This window comes from Nerophis lumbriciformis, linkage group LG34 (assembly GCF_033978685.3).
Source record: "Nerophis lumbriciformis linkage group LG34, RoL_Nlum_v2.1, whole genome shotgun sequence".
NCBI lineage: Eukaryota > Metazoa > Chordata > Actinopteri > Syngnathiformes > Syngnathidae > Nerophis > Nerophis lumbriciformis.
In genome coordinates, this window is record NC_084581.2 from 19,923,009 (window position 1) to 19,946,665 (window position 23,657).

General features: G+C 42.5%; 1 protein-coding gene across 7 annotated transcripts in view; it reads right to left on the reverse strand.

Annotated features, from left to right (window-relative positions):
• Nucleotides 1-23,657, reverse strand: part of stxbp5a (syntaxin binding protein 5a (tomosyn)) — a 260,924-nt gene that overhangs the window by 68,058 nt on the left and 169,209 nt on the right. For all 7 annotated transcript variants that reach the window (XM_061929527.2, XM_061929526.2, XM_061929525.2 and 4 more), the window contains 4 exons: nucleotides 21,315-21,398; nucleotides 13,280-13,403; nucleotides 12,536-12,614; nucleotides 10,016-10,170 (listed from right to left, as the gene is read on the reverse strand). In XM_061929527.2, coding sequence (XP_061785511.2) covers nucleotides 10,016-10,170; nucleotides 12,536-12,614; nucleotides 13,280-13,403; nucleotides 21,315-21,398 — 442 coding nt within the window. The remainder of the gene's footprint in view (nucleotides 1-10,015; nucleotides 10,171-12,535; nucleotides 12,615-13,279; nucleotides 13,404-21,314; nucleotides 21,399-23,657) is intronic.

Below are 23,657 nucleotides of genomic sequence, written 5' to 3' on the forward strand. Positions count from 1 at the left end.
ATGCAGTTAGTAACACAATTATACTCTAATGATGTTATTACCAACACTGCTTAGTAGTGTTGTCCTGATACCAATAGTTTGGTACCGGTACCAAAATAATTTCAGTACTTTTCGGTACTTTTCGATACTTTTCTAAATAAAGGTGACCACAAAAAATGGCATTATTGGCTTTATTGTAACAAAATATCTTATGGTACATTAAACATATGTTCTGCTGACATATGCAGTAACATATTGTGTCATTTATCATTCTATTATTTTGTCAAAATTAATAAGGACAAGTTGTAGAAAATGGATTATTAATCTACTTGTTCATTTACTGTTAATATCTGCTTACTTTCTCTTTTAACGTGTTCTATCTACACTTCTGTTAAAATGTAATAATCACTTATTCTTCTGTTGTTTGAGTACTTTACATTAGTTTTGGATGATACCATAAATTTGTGTATCAACCCGATACCAAGTAGTTACAGGATCATACATTGGTCATATTCAAAGTCCTCATGTGTCCAGGGACATATTTCCTGAGTTTATAAACATAATATACATTTTTAAAATACGAAAGAAGATGTTGTGATGCGAGAGAATACCGACGTAATCATAGTAGTATCCACTAGATATGCTATTGTAGTTGGTATCATTACAGTAGATGTTAGGTGTAGATCCACCAGTGGCGTTTGTTTACATTTTGACGCCGGTGAGCTACGGTGTGTAGTGAACATGTGTAGCTATTCCTCGTCCTGCAGGGATGATACTTGTAAGAAACTTACTTTATTTGTCGCCATGGAAGCGATGATTAGTGATTTAGAAGTAGCTAAAACACTGCCGACTGGGGCTGGACTTTAGCTGCTAGCTAGCTAGTAGAGATGCGCGGTTTGCGGACACAACCGCGGAGTCCGCGGATTATCCGCGGATCGGGCGGATGAAATTTAAAAAAATAAGATTTTATCCGCTCGCGGGTCGGGTCGGGCGGATTAATTAGATTTTTTTTTTCTTTTTTTTTTTTTTTTTGCGGGTGGCAGTTAAACCAATTGGTAAATATATATACATAGTTAAATGTTGTTACCCACATACGAAAAACGAGCAGGCACCTGCAGCATATGCCACAACAGAAGAAAAAAAAAAAAAGAGATGGACACTTTTACGGAGCGGAGGGACGCCTCGCCGGGGTCCGGGACCGAGGCTCCTTCCCCCGAGAGGGCCCCACCGGGAGCCGTAGCTGAGGCGATCCGCGAGAAGGGCCCGACGCACGTCCAGGGTCACTACCGCGCCCACCGCACCGACACCCCGCCTCGTCCGCTTTCGCCGCGGCCGGCGTCACGCGCAGCAGGTAAGCAGCTTACCTGCCCGCCACACCCGTGGCCGGGGGCTCGTAACATGGGTCACTCCGCGCGCTCCGCCCGCGCAGCTTACCTGCTTGCTCGCAAAATGATTATTAGCATTCAGACAGGTTAAAATGTTGCTAAAACCATCACTTTTCTATCAGTCACAGTGACTTTTCAAAACAAAAATATTACAGCAAAAATCATATGGGTTGATTGACATGTTTATTCTGTAAGCTAACTTCAATAGTTTGAAATTATTTTGACAGTTAATGCCAGTTATCCTGTCAACCTTTCACAAGACTTCAATTTGTTAATTGAAAGTATAAATAGTATAAACACTTTTAACAGTATGTCGTGCTGTGAAATACAGCCGACAGGATGGCGCACCAAACACAAAGCAAGGCCATGCTGCAGGAGAACAAAGGACTTCTTTCATTTAAGGTTTGTGATAAACCATCAAACTCATTCGTTAAAAGGACTCTATAGTAATATAAAGCGAATTTTTCTGGACATTATCATGCAAGAAAAGTTTATTTTTGGGATCGCGATCACCGCGTAATGATTTTTAAAGGTTGCATTACATTATTAACTGTCCCATGTGATCAGCCAGTGCGATTGGAAGTCCATGCTCAATTATTGCCTCCGTAAATAAAACTTCGGCATTTATCACATCCAAAGAATCTGTTTGGGCGACGAAAAACGTTGAAAGTTTTCCACTTGTATCGCTAGCAACGGCATTAGACTTGTGTTTTTTTGTCCCAACGTGGTCTTTTACATCACTAATTCCTCCGTGTCCGATCGAAAAATCTTGTCTGCACAAGGTGCAATTCGCGTAGTTTTCACCCTTTTTTTTTTTTTTTTATTAATATTAGATATATAACAACGGGCGGATGGCGGGCGGATGCAGTTCTGATCAAACGTTACATCGGGTGGATGGCGGATGGTTGACGACTTTCTGCCGCGGTTGCGGATGAAATAAATTGCCTATCCGCGCATCTCTACTAGCTAGCCATGTCTTAAAGCACCTCTTCCTGAGGGCGTTTTAGTGTTATAACTTCACCTTTATCTTTAGTTTTTAAGCCAAAATGCTTCCGTTCTCCCTTTTCTGTCTACACACTGTGTCTGCTTGTAAGTACTCTGTGATTGTGTGCTACCGAACATGCCCCTCTCTCGTACCACCAGCAATGACACGACATGACGAGGGCGCGGGGGGGTGGTGGACCGGTACTTTTCAGAGGCGGTATAGTACCAAATATGATTCATTAGTATCGCGGTACTATACTAATACCGGTATACCGTACAACCCTACTGCTTACCAAAAGGAGCATCTACTGTGGCAAACGGTTGCAAGCAAACTTAAGTCACTTCTCGGTGACGTTCGTCTTTCCTGGCCTGAGTGTACGCTTCCCTGCCGCGGTGAAAGCTAGCAGCAGACATGAGCTGCAGCTATTACTGCCCGCCTCGAAACCAGTCAGCTAATGTCACGTCTAACTCATCTAAATGAGAAGTTATTCATTTCCATTTTACAGGTAATAGCCTTAACATTACATAGGCAGTGTTTTGTGAGCACCTGTTTTATGACTGCTGCTGCCTGGGATGAGATGGGCGCTAGAGATGCGCGGATAGGCAATTATTTCATCCGCAACCGCGTCAGAAAGTCGTCAACCATCCGCCATCCACCCGATGTAACGTTTGAGCAGAACTGCACCCGCCCACCATCCGCCCGTTGTTATATATCTAATATTAATAAAAAAATTTAAAAAAAAGGGTGAAAACTACGCGAATTGCACCTTGTGCAGACAAGATTTTTCGATCGGACACGGAGGAATTAGTGATGTAAAAGACCACGTTGGGACAAAAAAACACAAGTCTAATGCCGTTGCTAGCGATACAAGTGGAAAACTTTCAACGTTTTTCGTCGCCCAAACAGATTATTTGGATGTGATAAATGCCGAAGTTTTATTTACGGAGGCAATAATTGAGCATGGACTTCCAATCGCACTGGCTGATCACATGGGACAGTTAATAATGTAATGCAACCTTTAAAAATCATTACGCGGTGATCGCGATCCCAAAAATAAACTTTTCTTGCATGATAATGTCCAGAAAAATTCGCTTTATATTACTATAGAGTCCTTTTAACGAATGAGTTTGATGGTTTATCACAAACCTTAAATGAAAGAAGTCCTTTGTTCTCCTGCACCATGCATGCACAATCCTGTCGGCTGTATTTCATAGCACGACATACTGTAAAAAGTGTTTATACTATTTATACTTTCAATTAACAAATTGAAGTCTTGTGAAAGGTTGACAGGATAACTGGCATTAACTGTCAAAATAATTTCAAACTATTGAAGTTAGCTTACAGAATAAACATGTCAATCAACCCATATGATTTTTGCTGTAATATTTTTGTTTTGAAAAGTCACTGTGACTGATAGAAAAGTGATGGTTTTAGCAACATTTTAACCTGTCTGAATGCTAATAGTCATTTTGCGTCGGGGGGCGAAGCCCTGAACCCTCCACCAGGACTTTGTCCTGGACCTACCGGGGCCTGCGGCCCTTGGACCCTGGCTACTAGGTTTTTCTGATTTAAAAGTTGGCAGGTATGGTGAGGTTATAAAGCTTTTGCCTGTTAAAGAAAGGAGACTGATCCAATGCACAGACATTCGCGTGCCACGCTGTCACGACCCAGACGCACACCAGTGCGCAATCATATGGGAGCCGCGCTGAGCGCACCTCCAAGCGCGTCTCGCTGCCGGCGACGGCCAGATATGGGCCCACGCTCCAGCGCCATCCATTTTCAGGGCTAGTTGATTCGGCAGGTGGGTTGTTACACACTCCTTAGCGGGTTCCAACTTCCATGGCCACCGTCCTGCTCTCTATATCAACCAGGGTGAGCCCCACCCCTTTCATGAGCGCACTACGCGCGGAGTGACCCCTGTTACGCGCCCCCGGCAACAGGGGTGGCAAGCAGGTAAGCTGCGCGGGCGGAGCGCGCGGAGTGACCCATGTTACGAGCCCCCGGCCACGGGGGTGGCGGGCAGGTAAGCTGCTTACCTGCTGCGCGTGACGCCGGCCGCGGCGAAAGCGGACGAGGCGGGGTGTCGGTGCGGTGGGCGCGGTAGTGACCCTGGACGTGCGTCGGGCCCTTCTCGCGGATCGCCTCAGCTACGGCTCCCGGTGGGGCCCTCTCGGGGGAAGGGGCCTCGGTCCCGGACCCCGGCGAGGCGTCCCTTCTCCGCTCCGTAAAAGTGTCCATCTCTTTTCTTTTTTTTTCTTCTGTTGTGGCATATGCAGCAGGTGCCTGCTCGTTTTTCGTATGTGGGTAACAACATTTAACTATGTATATATATTTCCGAATTGGTTTAACTGCCACCCGCAAAAAAAAAAAAAAAAAAAAAAATTAATCCGCCCGACCCGACCCGCGAGCGGATAAAATCTTAGTTTTTTTAATTTCATCCGCCCGATCCGCGGATAATCCGGTGTCCGCAAACCGCGCATCTCTAATGGGCGCAGTTCAAAAACGCGTCATTGCATGCTGTGTGTTCAAATGTTTCAGCATATTGCTCATATGTCCTCCTCTTGAGGAAATAGCAACCTAGCAATTATTTAGGAGCGCTAATGCAATCTTTTCTGTAAAATGTCGGCAAATTGCGTAATGATGTCATTCTCCCGCAATAATCGTTAAGGGAATCCATTCATCCATCCATCCACTTTCTACCGCTTGTCCCTCTCGGGGTTGTGGGGATGGCTGGAGCCTATCCCAGCTGCACTCAGGCGGAAGGCGGTGTACACCCTGGACAAGTCGCCACCACATCGCAGGACCAACACTAGGGATGGACAGTTTCACAGATTCGCACCGGTGGTTTGAATCATTCACTTGCGATGCGACTGCACCGGTACATTCCATCATTCATCGATAAACATCGGCTCTTGCCTCTTTGTATCGGTTAAATTCATGCATCCGATCGATATTAATATGTTCTATTATTTCCTGCTCAGCCCAGTGTCACTTGTTATAGCAACTAGTTTGATACAGTCTCTGTTGTTTATTTTTCACATGAGCTCCATGGAGGTCTATGGCGAGATCTGATTGGCAGCCCTGACTCTGTCCTATTTCCAGGGCGGGCACAGAAGGAAACTCAGCAACATGGATGACGGTGATGAGATATTCGATGCTCCCAAAAACTTGCATAAATCAAACGTATGGAATTACTTCGGTTTTTTTAAGAAAGACGGTAAGATTGATAAGACACATGCAATATGTAAAGAATGCCGTGCATCTATCAAATACGTGAGTAGCATGACAAACCTCGCTACACACATAAAGAGACAATACCTCGTGGATACTTCAGCCGCTGCCCCCATACCCACAAGTTTGGATTGTGCGGAATCCGATGCAGCCACGCCAAGCTCTAGTAGTGATAACAGCAGGACCATCACAATGTTCTTTGGACAAAATAAGCCTTTGGCAGCTAATTCCACCCGATCACTGGCGCTAACCAACGCCGTTTCATATGTCAAGGCATGCAGCCATATAGCATTGTGGAGAACGAGGGATAAGTTCATGGCCAAGGCTTTTGACCCCAGGTAGAAAATACCCCAAAGGCGGTTCTTTTCCAACAAGGAAATACCTAATCTCTACACTTAAGTAAAAGCGGAGGTAATGGAATCTCTAAGTAACGCGAAAAGAGTGGAGAGTACACTCTACAATTGAGTTATGTTTTGTCAAAACAAAATGAAATAACATAATAAGCAGAAAGGAGTGCTTAATAATAAAATATAATTTCATTTGGAAATAGTGAATTGTCATTTTTAAATAGGTGTGTTGGTTTGCTTCACACAAAAAAGCAATGTGAAATGCAATCTTCAAGTTCATACAGATAGTAAGGCAGAGTTAAGCTTCTGAGGCAAGAGGCTGGATGTAGACTTAAGCATTTCTGAATTGAATGGTACAGCATCATAAAAAAACTAATTGAGCTGAACACCTCTGTAAGGTCTATGTTGTATCGTTATGAAATCTTTTTGAATCGCATGGTATTGAGAATAGGAGTGAATCGCATTGCATCGCATCGGCAGGAGGCTTCATTGTATTGTTACTGTATCCTATCAGTGATCATGTATCGAGATGCGTATCGAATCAGCTTCTGAGGTGAAGATATCCATCCCTAGCCAACACAGATAGACAACATTCACACTCACATTCACACACTAGGGCCAATTTAGTGTTGCCAATCAACCTATCCCCAGGTGCATGTCTTTGGAGGTGGGAGGGAGCTCGGGTACCCGGAGGGAACCCACACAGTCAAAGGGAGAACATGCAAATTTCGCACAGAAAGATCCCGAGCCCGGGGATCAAACCCAGGACCTTCTTATTGTGCGGCACACGTATTCACCCCTGTTTCACCGTGCTGCCCCATTAAGGGTATTGTTTGAAAAAATTGCAAAAGATTCTAAGGAATTCATACACTGGGAACTGGCTCTGAACAAGAACCAGTTTTCGATTACCATCCCGACCTGGAACTGTTTTTTTTTTATCCAGGCACATTTAATAGTAGCAATCATCTTCATGCTTCATCTCCAACCACTTTGAACTAACCTAATATTTTGTTTCTTTTTAAGAAATTAATACGTTTATCTTTTATGATTTATTAATTATGTAGCAATATTTTTTTTCATTTAACATGTCATTTACCATTTGTTTTGTTATGCTTTCATATGTCATCAAATATGTATTTATTTATTGAAATAAGTGTTACTTATTTCTTTTAAAAGTTAAATTTAAATTAAGAATTACAATATTGGTGTAAATTGATAGAATACAACAACTGTACATCAATGTAAAGTCATACATTAAATATGTATTAATTTATCACAAATATTTGTTATGCGTTCTTGTATTTGTTTGGAATGTTTACTTTAAATTAAGGACTGCAATCTTTAGTAGAAATTGATAGAATACAGATACTGTACATCAATTTAAATGAATACATTATAATATAAATAATACATTTTGTTGGTGTGGGTAATAATATATTCACTTATTTCCATTTAATCATTATATTTCCAGTGTCCAGGTAATGATTTAAGTAACATTTAATAATAATAATAATATATATGTTTTTTAATTTTAATATTTAAAAACATTTATACAAGTTTTTATTTATTTTATTTCTGCTTGTATTTCTTTTATTTGGGTTTTATCGTTGTATGTTTTTCTTTTTTCCTTCTGTGATATGGATCCCCCTGGGTCTGAAATAAAATGACTACTACTACTAATAAATTATTAACGGTGATGCAAGTGTAAAAATAAGTTAAACAACCACTCACCATTTGAGTATCTGAGCGATACGGCCGTTATTTAATTACTACAATTAATTATTTGTCAACAACGGCAAAATAAAAAAAAGCTATATACACTTTCTATGTAACCTGACTCTCGCCAGACGCTTGTAGTTCGCTGAGCTCCACAAGGATCTGGGTTCGAAGGAATTGCAAACTCCTTCCAGATCGCAAAAAATAATGAACCAATCAAGATCGCAGGGCGGGATTTCATAGATGTGACGTAGCGCCGAAACGACTGTTTGATTTAAACAACAACGCTGCGTCGTGTGCTGACATAGATTCTGCAATTGCAACTGTTTTGTCAAATCTATCGAATATTAATTATTTAAAAGATGAACAGAGAACGTTTTTGAAGGCATTTATTGATGGCAAGGATGTTTTGGCTCTTCTTTCGACCGGGTTTGGATTTCGCAGCGTCGCTCTCATCAGCGTCACGGGTTGATTTCGATGTGAGTGGTTGAAGTAGCACGTCATTCAAGACAGTGCTTTTCAACCACTGTGCCTCCAGTGCCGTGGGAAATTTTGCAACTTCACCTAATTGGTCCAAAAAATATTTTTTGCAAATCAATAATTATAATCTGCAAATAATGTGCCGTTGCTTAGTGTCTGTGCTGTGTAAAACTCAGCAGGGTAACCACATAATACTCCATGTCAGTAGGTGGCAGCAGGTAGTTAATTGCTTTGTAAAAGTCGGAATGTGTCGGGTGAGACAAGGATGGTTTATTGTGATCCCAATATGCAGACCACATCGGGAGGCAGTGTGCAGGTAAAAAGGTATGTAATGCTTTAACCAAAAATTAACGAAAGGGAAAGGCAATGGCTATGCAAAACGAAAGTAAAACTGCACTGGCTACAAAGTAAACAGAAACAGAATGCTGGACGACAGCAAAAACTTACAGCGTCCACAAAGTACATCCGTTCTTGACATGACAATCAACAATGTCCACACAAAGAAGGATAGCAACAATGTAAATAGTCTTGCTTGCTAACACAAACCAGGTGTGCGGAATAGCGCTCAAAGGAAGACATGAAACTGCTACAGGAAAACACCAACAAAACAGGAAGGGCCACCAAAATAACAGCGCAAGACAAGAACTACAACACTACACACAGGAAAACACCAACAAAACAGGAAGGGCCACCAAAATAACAGCGCAAGACAAGAACTAAAACACGACACACAGGAAAACACCAACAAACTCAAAATAAGGCACGACGACCTGGTGGAGTTTCATTTTTTAACGTTTTCTTCTGGTGGTGTGCCTCCGGATTTTTTAATGAGATAAATGTGCCTTGCTTCAAAAAAGGTTGAAAAACTCTGATTCAAGATAACAAACAAGTGGTTTATCCAATCAAATACGATTATAGTTTTTACAAGGCCCCGCCTTCTAGTAATGAACCAATCAGGATTGCCGGGCGGGATTTCCTAGATGGGACGTAGCGCCGAAGCGACGGTTTGATTCAAACAACAATGGCGGCACGTAGCCCTCGCTGCTATTGCAACTGTTTTGTCGAATCTATCAAATATGAATTATTTAAAAGATGAACAGAGAACTTTTCACTCTGTCGTTATCCAATATGTCGGCTGTTCTGTTTTGGATTTCGCAGCGTCGCTCTCATCAGCGTCACGGGTTGATTTCGATGTGAGTGGTTGAAGTAGCACGTCATTCAAGCTAACGGACAAGTGGTTTATCCAATCAAATACAATTATTTTTTCACGAGGCCCCGTCTTCTGAAATACATCTCCTATTGAGAACTCCCAGATCCTTGTGTGGAGCTCAGCGAACTACAAGGATCTGGCGAGAGTCAGGTTACTAAGGAGAAGTCTCATAAAGTTTGTAGACATCATAGAAAGTACTATTTGTGTAGTAGTGAATAATACTTGAACATTAGCTTCAGTCTATTGTGTCTTCTGGTATGCCGGGTGTCTCTCTTCCTCACATATTAATGCTAAGACACACACACACACACACACACACATTGGATTGTGATGTCTATTATGAGATGAGATCAGCTGGCTCGCAGTGACATAATGAAGTCGCTGCTCGCCATTACGTAACTAATCCATCCTGCAGCTGTGAATGTGCCACACGATGCTGCACAAGGCTTTACATTGAAGATTATGTTGCATTCACAGACACTTGTTAAAACAAACATCAAATATGCTAATTTAATTTAGACGGAAAGCTATTGTGCACTGCATTAGAAAATAAGTGATTCCCTGCACGTCGCATAAAGAAAGTAGGTCCCCTTGGGAAATTTGTGATTCATTACAGCAGCGCGGTAAACAGCAAACAATTCTGCTACATAATTAAAAAGCAGAAAAGCTGGAGGATACACACCGTTGGGGTACGGCGTCTCACAGAGCGTGAGGAAGTCCACTATAGGGTAGTCCATCTCCAGGACGGCCGTGCTCTTCCCGTGCATGACCGTTAGACATGGCCGCCTGCCCACCGTGTCGTAGGACAGACCACCGGACAGGATGATGAAAGGTTCCCTAGACAAGCAAACACAAAGAGACTCTCAACACTGACAACATGCACGCTAAAGATGGCGGCCATGATAAACCCCATTCAAATATTCATTCCTTGTAGAATTGTGACTTACTGTAAGATAATTGGGTGTTTAACAGGTTGCAGCAGATATTGAAACATGAAACAAAAAGACAATCTGCATTTGTCGTTTGGGGTTCATTTGTTTAGGACATTAAAAACATCATGTGGTTATTGTTACACGTTACACGTTCCAAAGGGAGTAAAAAGAAGCAGAGTTTAGTTATTCTTACATATTCTCAGTAATATTAGTAACTAAGATGAATTTCATAATAGTAATATAATATTGAGACTTGGCTGACCAACAAGAAGAGATATTGCATCATACAGCACATCCGGAAAGTGCTTCACTTTTTCCAAATGTTCTTATGTTACAGCCTTATTCCAAAATAGAATTAAGTCATTCTTGTTTTTAAAATTCTACACACAATACCCCATAATGACAATGCGAAAAGTTTTTTTTTTAAGCAAAAAAATAGCCTTTGCTCAATATTTTGTTGGCAGCAATTACAGCCTCAAGTCTTTTTGAATACGATGCCACAGGCTTGGCACACCTATCTTTGGGCAGTTTTGCTCATTCCTCTTTGCAGCACCTCTCAAGCTCCATCAGGTTGGATGGAAAGTGTTTCATCCAGGATGTCTCTGTACATTGCTGCATTCATCTTAGTCGAGTCAGAGAGGTGACCAAGAACCCGATGGTCACTCTGTCAGAGCTACAGCATTCCTCTGTGGAGAGAGGAGAACCTTCCAGAAGGACAAACATCTCTGCAGCAATCCACCAGTTAGGCCTGTATGGTATAGTGGCCAGACAGAATCTTTTTCTTAGTAAAAGTTTGCCAAAATGCTCCTGAAAGACTCTCAAACCATGAGAATCAATTTCTGGTCTGATGAAACAAATGTTGTACTCTTTGGCGTGAATTCCCGGCATCATGTTTGGAGGAAACCAGTCACTGCTCATCACCAGGCCAATACCACCCCTACAGTGAAGCATGGTTGTGGCAGCATCATGCTGTGGGGATGTTGTTCCAGCGGCATTAAATGGGAGACTAGTCAGGATAAAGGGGAAGATGAATGCAGTAATGTACAAAAACATCCTGGATGAAAACCAACACTTCTCATCCAACCTGATGGAGCTTGCAAGGTGCTGCAATTAATAATGGGCAAAACTGGCCAAAGATAGGTGTGCCAAGCTTGTGGCATCGTATTCAAAAAGACTTGAGGCTGTAATTTCTGCCAAAGGTGCATCAACAAAGTACTGAGCAAATGCTCTGAATACTTATACTTACTTTGATTTGTAGTTTATTAGTTTTAAACAACCTTTTCAAATTGTCATTATGGGGTATTGTCTGTAGAACTTTAAGAACAAAGGACATTTTGGAATAAGGCTGTAACATATCAAAATGTGGAAAAAGTGAAGTGATGTGAATACTCTCTAGGTCAGGGGTGTCAAACTCATTTTAGCTCAGGGGCTACATGGAGGAAAATCTATTCCCAAGTCGGTTGGACTGGTAAAACCAGGCATGATAACTTCAAAATAAAGACACCTACAGGTTGTTTTCTTTGTTTTACATTGGCCAAAAATAGAACAAGCATATTCTGAAAACGTACATCCATTCATTCATCCATCCATTCATCCATCCATCCATCCATTTTCTACCGCTAGTCCCTTTTGGGTACACATTTCAATTAATCTTCTGGACAAAACACTTCAAATTTGTTGAAAATTCTGAGGAAATTGGTGCAGTTTCAAAAACACAATGAGCTTTGACTTGGTCTCAGTGTATCTACAAAGCCAGGAATAAACTTTAAGTCACAGTCTTTCTGGGATTGAACAAAAACACAACATGTAGACTCTTCTAGGTATCAAATACCTCCTCTGTCATGTCCACCTATCAATCTAGAGCTAACTCAACAAACCGTAAGAAACGGAGGTAAAAACTATTCAAAAGGGTTAAGTTCACTTTTCTTGTGTTTGACAGACATTTTGGGGCAACGAGGGTGCCAAATGACGATGTGTTCGAAGCAGAAGACATAAAACGGCAGGTTTTAAGTTTCATGTGGGTCCAGAAGGATGAGCCACAGTCACCCTTTACTGTGTACTTCTTGCTTGGCCCCGGTATAAACCGTTTGCTTGCCTAACAGAATTGCTATTGTGACATCCAGTGGACCCATTTAGAACAGCGGTTTCTTTCGCCCAAAGAAAAAGCAGCAAACTCATCACGCGGGCCGGATAAAACCTGTTTGCGAGCCGTACGTTTGACACCCCTGTTCTAGATGCACTGTATATTTGTGATATATTAGCGCTCTCACCCAATCCTGGTGGTTTTGTACTCCACTTTGAGAATGGGTTTACAAGGCTCTGGCTTCTTTCCATCCTTGGGTTGTTTTCCTGAAATAGAACAAAGACAAATAACTTGAGTGGCCTCCATCTTGGACCACTTCCCTCCTTCCTACTGATGCTCCTATTACTGCCCAGCATTTGCACCTAAAATACAGTCACACTCCAGCAAAAGAATGTAGAGCAGTTCAAAGCGGAACCACAGTCCAATGAAATCAATGCTGACCTGTGCAGACACAAAGTGCTCGTCGTCTCCCCCAACACACATAAAGAGGCCGGCCTCATAATAAAGACGCGTATTTGTAAATAACAGTGATTTAAAAAAAGACAATTAAAGAACTCATAAGCCTTGCTTGAACCTGTCAAAGGAATTTGCATAATTGGACATTAAATACCAAAGTAATTATGCGGGCCGCATTGGGACAAACAAGTAATTAAAAAGCCGGAGCGCTCAAATCCTTTCGCCAGTCTTTTTCCGTAACACAAAACAAGGAACTTCTTAAAACGTCTTCTGTTTGTTCTTCCACTTCTGCTTCTTCAAGGTCCTCCGAGAGCTCAGAAGGTAGTGAGGGGACAAAGAAAAGAAACATGCAGCTAATTTGTGCATGTGCAGATACTGGGCAAACACAGCTATAACATCATTGAACTGACAATAATCCTCATAACAGTTGTGGGCGAGGGGCATGTGAGGAGACGTCTTCAATGTTTGTCCTTACCGTGGGGGGTGATTGTCTGTATGGGTTTGCCCTGGCCTCTCACGTTCCATATGGTCAGCGTCCCATCTGAGTGACTGCAGGTGAACTGTTTGCCCTCGTGGTGCCAGGCAACCGAGTGGATCGCCTAGGAAACCGCAGGGATGTTAGTGTACAAGTTCAACAGGATGCACGTCACACAGCACCTCCAATTAACCATACTTTTTAACTATATTCATATAGTCAATGCATTCTGTGATAGACAGTGAAACTGCACTGAGCTTTAACTGGAGTGGATGTCAAACAGTACCAGTTATGACATTAGGACGACTCTCACAAATTGGATAATGACACTCTCACACACACAATTGCCAATTTACATTAAAAAAAGCTCTGAGTCAGCACTTTCACAAGAGGCTACGCCAATAAGCGTTCATGAAATGTCGACTAAGAGCTGCTCTAATTAAAACAAACAAAACAAGTGGAACACAGTAGAATGACGTACATCAAAACCTTGATTTATCAACCCCTCTATTTGCAATTTTTCGATTTATGAACCATTAGATCGGGCCAAATATGCCTCGGTGTGTGAACCATGTCTCTGCATACAAACGCTTCATTCATTAATTTATTTATTTTGAAAGTTGGAGAACTCCACGTCTCTTGCTGTGCTTGTCTGCCCTTCACCGTGTATACCTTTTCTCAGTTTTTTTGTCTTCTGATGAAAATGCTGTATGCTTCTTTGGAACATATTAGATAATCGGGAAAAAAAAAAAATTAAATAAATAAATATATATATATACATATATATTCAGGCACACACACACACACGCACACACGCACACACACACACACACACACAGCACAAATGTTATACATACAAAAATATTTTGAAGCGCATTCGGGGAGACTGGTGGCACTGTTTACTATTTACTATTTTCTATGAACATTTTGTTGAATTGTTTATATTTCATTAATTGTGTATTTTTATTTACACTGTTTTATTTAATAAGTATTATCGCGGAAATCCTCTATGAAGAATGCAGCAACAGGTATGGCGAAGTGACCATCAGAGAGGCCACAATAAGACCAAAGAGAAGGAGGGAGAAAGAGATGATGACCTGGTGGCAAACAGAAGGCAGCTCCACAAGTGTTGGAGGAAGGGAGAGGAGTCTGAGAAGGAGGGCCTGAAAGCTCTCTGGGATGAGATCAGAAGACGCCTCGCTAACCTCCGGAGGGCAGAACGTATCAGAAGACGGAGAAAAAGGATAGAGAAGGAAAGGTCAAGTTTCTTCAGGAATACATTCTGGCATGCACGCGGGCTCCTTGAGGAGAAGACAAGTGGAACCCTGGATATCTCCATAGAAGAACTGGAGGAGCACATCCACACTCAGTACAGTAACCCAGCAAGGAACAACACGCTAGGCTCCCCAGGATATGTGCCCAGACCCTCAGAACCATCAGCCCTGTTTGATACATCACCACCCAAGCTCAGCGAGGTCAGGCAGGTGATCGAGCGGGCAAGATCTGCTTCAACACCAGGCCCGAACGGAATACCGTACAGGCTGTATAATAACTGCCCAGGAGCGTTGAAGCTGTTATGGACCCTGATGAGAATTGCCCGGACTAAGCAGACCATACCATCCGAATGGCAGAGGGCAGTGGCAGTTTCTATTCACAAATAACAGAACGCTAAGACCATCGAGCAGTTCAGGAGCATAGCCCTACTGAATGTGGAGGGAAAAGTCTTATTTTCTGTGATGGCAAGAAGAATGACAAGCTACCTCTCAGAGAACAACTACATTGACACCAGCTGCCAGAAAGCCGGGATTCCATGTTTAACTGGTTGCGTAGAGCATGCTTCTATGATTTGGGAACAGATCCAGACCACTAAGAGGGAGAAGACAGATCTGCACGTCATATGGTTAGATCTAGCCAATGCCTATGGGTCAGTGCCACACCTGCTCATAGACTATGCCATGGAATTCTTCTACATCCCAGACAACATCAGGACCACTGGCTGGCAACAACTGGAGGTAGGGATCGCAATGGGATGCTCCATTGCCCCCATACTCTTCGTGGCAGCTTTCGAGGTCATCCTGATCGGGGCAAGGCAGGTGGTGGGTGGTGTCCGGCTGCCTGCAGGCCAGAAGCTCCCGTCCCTAAGGAGCTATATGGACGACATCACCTGCCTGCTACAAACCGCCCCATCCAGGCTACTTAAGAGGCTGGATGAGCTGATCACCTGGGCCAGGATGAAGTTCAAGCCTCAGAAGTCAAGGAGCCTCTCAATGCAAAAGGGGGAGAGAAACGACAAAGTCACCTTCACCATCAGCGGAGAAGACATCCCACGCATCGTGGATCAGCCCATCCGAAGCCTGGGAAGACGTTATACACCTGGTCTCTCAGACAAGGACATGGGAAAAATCATCCTCCAGCAGCTTTCAGAGGGCCTGTCCAAAATCGATGCAAGCCATCTACCTGGGAAGTACAAGCTGTGGTGTTACCACTTCACCCTGTACCCAAGGATGATGTGGCCTCTGAAGCTGTGCGAAGTCACGTCATCAGCCGTAAGCCGGATGGAAGCAAAAGCCAACTCTTTCATCCGAAAATGGCTTGGCCTGCCACGGTGCTTCTCAGCTGCTGGCCTGTATGGATGGAACTCACTCCAGCTACCCCTGAAATCCATCACCCTGGGCTACAGGCAGGAGAAGGCAAGGCTGGTGATGGAGCTAAGGGACTCCTCCGACAGGGCAGTAGCGGATGCAAATGCCAGAGTCGAGACTGGAGGGAAGTGGAGGGCCAAGGAGGAGGTCCAGAAGGCGATGGGGAGACTGCAACACCAAGAAGTCGTGGGCATGGTCCAGACAGGTCGGGCAGGCCTTGGATGGAGCGATCTGGGCAGGCCTTGGATGGAGCGATCCACCCATCCTATGATCCAAGGCAGGCAGGAAGGAGAGGAAGGACCTTGTTGTTGCTGAGGTCACCAAGGATTGCAGGAGGAGCTCAGAGTAAGGTCTGTGGCACAGGGGCAGCAGGGGAGGTGGACAACTTGGGAGGGTGTCTCGAGCCGAGCAATCAGCTGGGCAGATTTCTGGAAACTGCCACAGGCTCGGCTCAGTTTCTTCATCAGGGCAACATACGACACCCTCCCAAGCCCTAAAAACCTCCACCATTGGCTTGGCACAGAGCAATCCTGCGACCTCTGCGGGACCATCAATGCCTCACTCCAGCATGTTCTCAAGCTATTAACACCAGGGGTGGCGTGGAAGATGGAAGTGGACCTGGGTAGGCAGCTCCAGTTCCCACAGGAGATATGTAGCACCACCTTAAGACCAGAAGTGGGGCTGTGGTCTGCAGCTGTGAAGTCAGTAGTACTGATTGAGCTGACAGTGCCATGGGAGGAGGGACTGGAAGTTGCCTACGAGAGAAAGAAGGCAAAGTATGCAGACCTGGTCGCGGAGTGCAGAGAAAGTGGATGGAGTGTGAGGCTGTACCCGGTGGAGGTGGGAGCCAGAGGCTTTGTTGGCAGAACAACACCACGCCTGCTCAAGGACCTGGGACTACGTGGAGCCACCCTGAGCAGATCCACCAAGGAGCTTTCAGAAGTAGCAGAGAAAGCTAGCCAATGGCTCTGGCTGAAACGACGCGACAAGGCTTGGGGAGCAACATCCAAGTAGGTTTTGCTGCAGGGGGTGTCAGGGAGACGTCCCTGTTCACTGCCCCGCCACCAGGAGGGCTAAGGGGCGAAACATCAATGAGAGGTGGTCCCCAGTTGAAGACCCTGCAGCAAAGCCTTTTCTGGTATGCGGTCAGGTTTAGGCCTGCCTCAGGGAAGAGGACGTCCCTTCCATGCACAGTCCACCACAGGCACCGGTGGAGGTGCGACAGGCCTAAGGCCCAGCAGCAAGACCACCTTGCTGTAATTAAAATGCATTTATTTTTAAATTAATGTGATTTTTTCAACATGTTTACTCACTACAAAGTCACATAATATTTTTTTTTAATCCTAAAAAATTATGAATAATCATACATATGAAACATCTATTATTACATGCATTGATTGATTGACTCATTTTATTTTTCTATTTTTATTATTACTTTCAGTTACTTTGAGTACAATTTCCTCCTAAGTTAGTGTGATAGCATGTTGCAGAATGACAAAATAAATGACACCCCCCAAAAGATTGTATTCCTAAAGTCATGCGGAATTAGTAGTGTTTTGTTATAGAGTTGAATAAGCACAGCAAGTGCCAACAAGAAGCTGAAAAATCATTCTTAGGTGAGTGTCTATTGCATGTTGCTTCATCCAATGTAATTAATGTGTCCACAACAATAACAAAGTAAAGGTCAATTGGCAATCAACGCTTGGTGATGCGGCGCAGCGATACGTTAAATGGTCGTCCTCTTTGTCCTTGCGCGCTGGTGTGGGAAGAAATTCAACTTTAAAAGATATCACACTCCATTCTGCTTCTAACCGCTGGGGAATAACCTCAAGATGTTTCATGAGAGCAAAGAGAGCGCTCAAGGGTCACTTCCTGAGAGTAGCAAAGAGCTCCTTTGTGGAGGTCCCGCCGACTCCACCTCCAGGTCTCCAGAGAGGTGTCACTGCAGGGCTTTGGAGAGCTGAGATAAGCCCCCGGGGGGGATTCAATACTGGAGGCTGTAATGCCCCAAGAGGAGTATGAGGATATTAGCTTATCTAAGAGGAAAAGATGCGTGTGAGGAGAATCCACTTTCCTTTCCTCTTCTTATCACTGCATGCTTATATAGTAATACAGAGGGGGAGACCACCAGCGAGAGTCTTTGGATAATCTCATTATCTTAAACAGCCCTTTTGTACGTCCGTGTTCATGTTGACTGCGTGCGGGTGTGTCCTCGCCTTTTATGAATGAGCTCAATCCCTGATAAACGCACTGTGGGAACTTCCATTACGAGCCAGTCCGGCCGCAGAAACACCACAAAGTCAAGCACTAAACAAGGAGCTTTCATAGCGTTGGTGACAACTAACCATCCGCACAGTACTCCACTGCGATATTGTGCATTACAAACACAATATCGTTTTTCTATTAATCGTGTTGTCATTTGTAACGCATGAGCATCATGAAGAGCCAAACCTCTGTGTGATCACGCAGGAGCAGAAGCTTGAAGTACCTGCAATTCATTCTCTTTTTGTTTAGAATACAGGGAAAGTGGGCTTTTTGGGCCAACTTACAAATGGTAATTAACCATTATTATATTTATTTGTAAACTGTGACTAGTCTGATTAAATATTTGAAATACAAAAGTGGTCCCCCTCCTCTTTTGATTTGGCAGCAACATCTAATAATTTTTCAAAAATGTATTTCCCCGGATCATCACCAAAACAAAGCCCCTTTTTTCCAAAGAAAATATATTTGTCATTTTGAAATACATACATTAAACAAAATATTACATACACTTGTGAAGGACATAATGTCATGGCTGTCTTGAGTTTCCAATAATTTCTATAACTCTTACTTTTTTGTGATAGAGTGATTGGAGCACATACTTGTTTGTCACAAAAAACATTCATGAAGTTTGGTTCTTTTATGAATTTATTATGGGTCTACTGAAAATGTGACCAAATCTGCTGGGTCTAAAGTATACATACAGCAACATACATGATCAATTTTGGTGCTGTAGAAAAGTTACAATCAAATAAAATTAGCTTCATGGAATGGCCTCTTAACTTACTGTGAGTGATTATGATTGACGATACCTGTGGACTTCTCTGAGCCTATATAAATAAGGCTCATGTGATGCAGTCATTAGACTCGGTTACAAACGCGACAATGGGAAAGTCAAAGGAACTCAGCACAGATCTGAAAAAACGAATCATTGACTTGAACAAGTCAGGAAAGTCACTTGGAGTCATTTCAAAGCAGCTTAAGGTCATAGGAGCAACTGTGCAGACAATTGTTTGTGAGTATACAGTGCATGGCACAGTTTTGTCACTGCCACGATCAGGAAGAAAATGCAAGCTATCACCTGCTGCTGAGAGAAAATTGGTCAGGATGATCATGAGTCAACCGAGAACCACCAAAAAGCAGGTCTGCAATGAATTGGAAGCTGCTGGAACACAGGTTTTGCATCGCCATGGACTGAGAGGCTACCATGCAAGAAGGAAGCCCTTGATTCAGAAGCGACACCTTAAGGCTCGTCTAAAGTTTGCTGCTGATCACATGGACAAAGATAAGACCTTTTGGAGGAAAGTTCTGTGGTCAGATGAAACAAAAATGGAGCTGTTTGGCCAAAATAGCCAACAATATGTGTGGAGGAGAAAAGGTGAATCCTACCGTCAAGCATGGTGGTGGTAGTATTATGCTCTGGGCCTGTTTTGCTGCCAATGGAACTGGTGCTTTACAGAGAGTAAATGGGACAAAGAAAAAGGAGGATTACCGTACCTCCAAATTCTTCAGGACAACCTAAAATCATCAGGCCAGAGGTTGGGTCTTGGGTGCAGTTGGGTGTTACAACAGGACAATGACCCCAAACACACGTCAAAAGTGGTAAAGGAATGGCTAAATCAGGCTAGAATTAAGGTTTCAGAATGGCCTTCCCAAAGTCTGCTGAAGAAACAAGTCCATGTCAGAAAACCAACAAATTTAGCTGAACTGCACCAATTTTGTCAAAAGGAGTGGTCAAAAATTCAACCAGAAGCTTGCCAGAAGCTTGTGGATGGCTACCAAAAGCGCCTTATTGCAGTGAAACTTGCCAAGGGACATGTAACCAAATATTAACATTGCTGTATGTATACTTTTGACCCAGCAGATTTGGTCACATTTTCAGTAGACCCATAATAAATTCATAAAATAACCAAACTTCATGAATATTTTTCAATCACTCTATCACAAAAAAATAAGAGTTGTAGAAATGATTGGAAACTCAAGACAGCCATGACATTATGTTCTTTACAAGTGTATGTACACTCTGACCATTATTATAATGATTAAAAAAAATGCTAACCTAAGGAAAATGTATAGTTATGTACTACAATAATATAATAAGTAGGGGTGTCCCGATACAACTACCAATATTGGACCCTTGAGTATTGGTCGATACCGATATCAGCTTGAAATGTTTTCATTATTTCGTAGTGTGAAATGTAAAAAAAAAAAAGGCTTGATCAGATGAAATGACTCAAAAAGAAGACAATGGTCGGTTTGAAAAATACAAATAATTGATTATTAACCATCTGAAATTTACTTTTGCTGTCTTTGAGTTGAAGTGGAGTGGTAATTAGTGTTTTTTTTACCGATGTCTAGTTACCACAAAATTTCCTTAAATTAAGCTCATGATGCAGTATATTGAATGACGCGAACACCTTTGTTACTGAACACTTTCTACTGCGCTTTTGCCTCGCATGCAAACACACCGAAACACTTATATACACACACACACACACACACACACACACACACACACACACACACACACACACACTCGCTCTCCTCCCCGTTGCACTTGGCTGAGTTAACACACCTGGCAAATATTGCACATGCACGGGCAGAAATACAATTTTGCAAGCAAACCAATAAGGTTTGACACAGGTCCAGGGGGCATCACGGCACTCTCTCAACATTATTGTGTTTTCTTTTATTTATAGACCTACTCTGCCGCCTGCTGAAAAAAAGTGAACAGAAAGTTGTTGGAACATGAATGCATGCTAGTCTGTTGTACAAAACATGTTTGTTTGCACAACCCTTAAGTCATACATAATGAAAAAGGACAGTTCAAATCTGCTTTTCTGCATTATGAAGTCTCCTTCTCCTCCCTCAGAGATGGAGTAGGAAGTACAAACTCATCCCGCAGCCTCCTTTTTTACAATCATCACTTCTAAAACGTATTGAAACACTGATGTATTTATATATTTTCAGACACCAGCTGCTCTTGGAGTAAACTACTGCGCTCTGCTAACAGTTATACAGCCTATTTGTTCATGAATACGTAATTTCAATTCCAGCCTTCGCATTAAAAGATACGGAGGAATGACTGGGAAAGCTCTGGTGGAAGAGAAAGGGAAATAAGGTTTGCCTACCTCATCATAAGTGTAGCGATAGTCGGCCTTCTTTGATTTCAGATCCCACAGGACCACGATGCCAGACTCGAATCCAATTATGAGCTGGAGAGGAACGGCATCCGGGGGCAAGAAAGGTAGAAAGAGGATGGGAGACGGCAGAGAGAAGATATTATAAGACCCTGTGATTGGAGGGAAAATAGCTGATACATTTGACATTCATGCGACAGGTAATAACCAGCCTGAACTTTGGTACACAGAGGATGACATTTTTTCCATCATAAGCCTGTCCACTCGCTGAGTCAAGCTGATAAACATGTAGAATACATTGGTTATTAGTGGACCACTTTAGCTGCTGACGAGCTTGTGTTTATTTCATTGATACCGCGTTAAAGCAGCGCTGATGCAACTGGTGATCATCAGCCTGTGGCTCCCGATCAAGTCTGTCTGGGATTAAACGTTTAATCCCTTCCTCATTTCAGGGAATGAAGCCACAGAGCAAAACTATTTGCACATTTTTCTCTCATTAAAATTCTTTATATAAAGCAAACTTAACCCAACACACATTGTACTTGAAATAACTATTCAATATAGGGCATGATATACTACTCTCTACTTGTGTTGTCCCGATACCATTATTTTAGTACCGGTACCAAAATGTATTTCGGTACTTTTCAGTACTTTTCTAAATAAGGGGGACCACAAAAAAATTGCATTATTGGCTTTATTTTAACAAAAAATCTTAGGGTACATTAAACATATGTTTCTTATTGCAAGTTTGTCCTTAAATAAAATAGTGAACATACAAGACAACGTGTCTTTTAGTAGTAGGTAAGCAAACAGAGGATCCTAATTTAGCTGCTGACATATGCAGTAACATATTGTGTCATTTATCATTCTATTTTGTCAAAATTATGAAGGACAAACTGTAAAAATGGATTATTAATCCATTCTTCCATTCCATCCATACTTTCTGTTTTAACATGTCCTATCTACACTTTTGTTAAAATGTAACAATCACTTATTCTTCTATTGTTTGGATACTTTACATTAGTTTTGGATGATACCACACATTTAGGTATCGATCCGATACCAAGTAGTTACAGGATCATACATTGGTCATATTACAAGTCCTCATGTGTCCATGGACGTATTTCCTGAGTTTATAAACATAATATAAAAAAAACAAAAAACGAAAGAAGATGTTGTGATACCAAAAAATATTGACGTAATCATAGTAGTATCGACTAGATACGCTCCTGTACTTGATATCATTGTCGTTTGTTTACATTTTGACGCCGGTGAGCTACAGCGTGTAATGAAGCATGTTTAGCTATTCCTCGTCCTGGGATGATACTTGTAAGAAACATACTTTATTTGTCGCCATGTAGGCGAGGATTAGTGATTTAGAAGTAGCTAAAACACTGCCGACAGGGGCTGAACTTTAGCCGCTAGCTAGCTAGCCATGTCTTAAAGCACCTCTTCCTGAGGGCGTTTCAGTGTTATAACTTCACCTTTATCTTTACTTTTTAAGCCAAAATGCGCCCGTTCTCCCTTTTCTGTCTACACACTGTGTCTACTTGTAAGTACTCTGTGATTGTGCGCTGCCGAACATGCTCGTCTGCTCGTAAACCAGCAATGTCACGACGTGATGACGACGACGAGGCGGTATAATACCGAAAATTATTCATTAGTATCGCGGTACTATACTAATACCGGTATACCGTACAACCCTACGCTCTACTATAGTTCACTAAACTCAAGTGTAATACAACAGAAGACATTGGGCATTAGAGATGCGCGGATAGGCAATTATTTCATCCGCAACCGCGTCAGAAAGTCGTCAACCATCCGCCATCCACCCGATGTAACGTTTGAGCAGAACTGCATCCGCCCACCATCCGCCCGTTGTTATATATCTAATATTAATAAAAAAATGAAAAAAAAGGGTGAAAACTACGCGAATTGCACCTTGTGCAGACAAGATTTTTCGATCGGACACGGAGGAATTAGCGATGTAAAAGACCACGTTGGGACAAAAAAACACAAGTCTAATGCCGTTGCTAGCGATACAAGTGGAAAACTTTCAACGTTTTTCGTCGCCCAAACAGATTCTTTGGATGTGATAAATGCCGAAGTTTTATTTACGGAGGCAATAATTGAGCATGGACTTCCAATCGCACTGGCTGATCACATGGGACAGTTAATAATGTAATGCAACCTTTAAAAATCATTACGCGGTGATCGCGATCCCAAAAATAAACTTTTCTTGCATGATAATGTCCAGAAAAATTCGCTTTATATTACTATAGAGTCCTTTTAACGAATGAGTTTGATGGTTTATCACAAACCTTAAATGAAAGA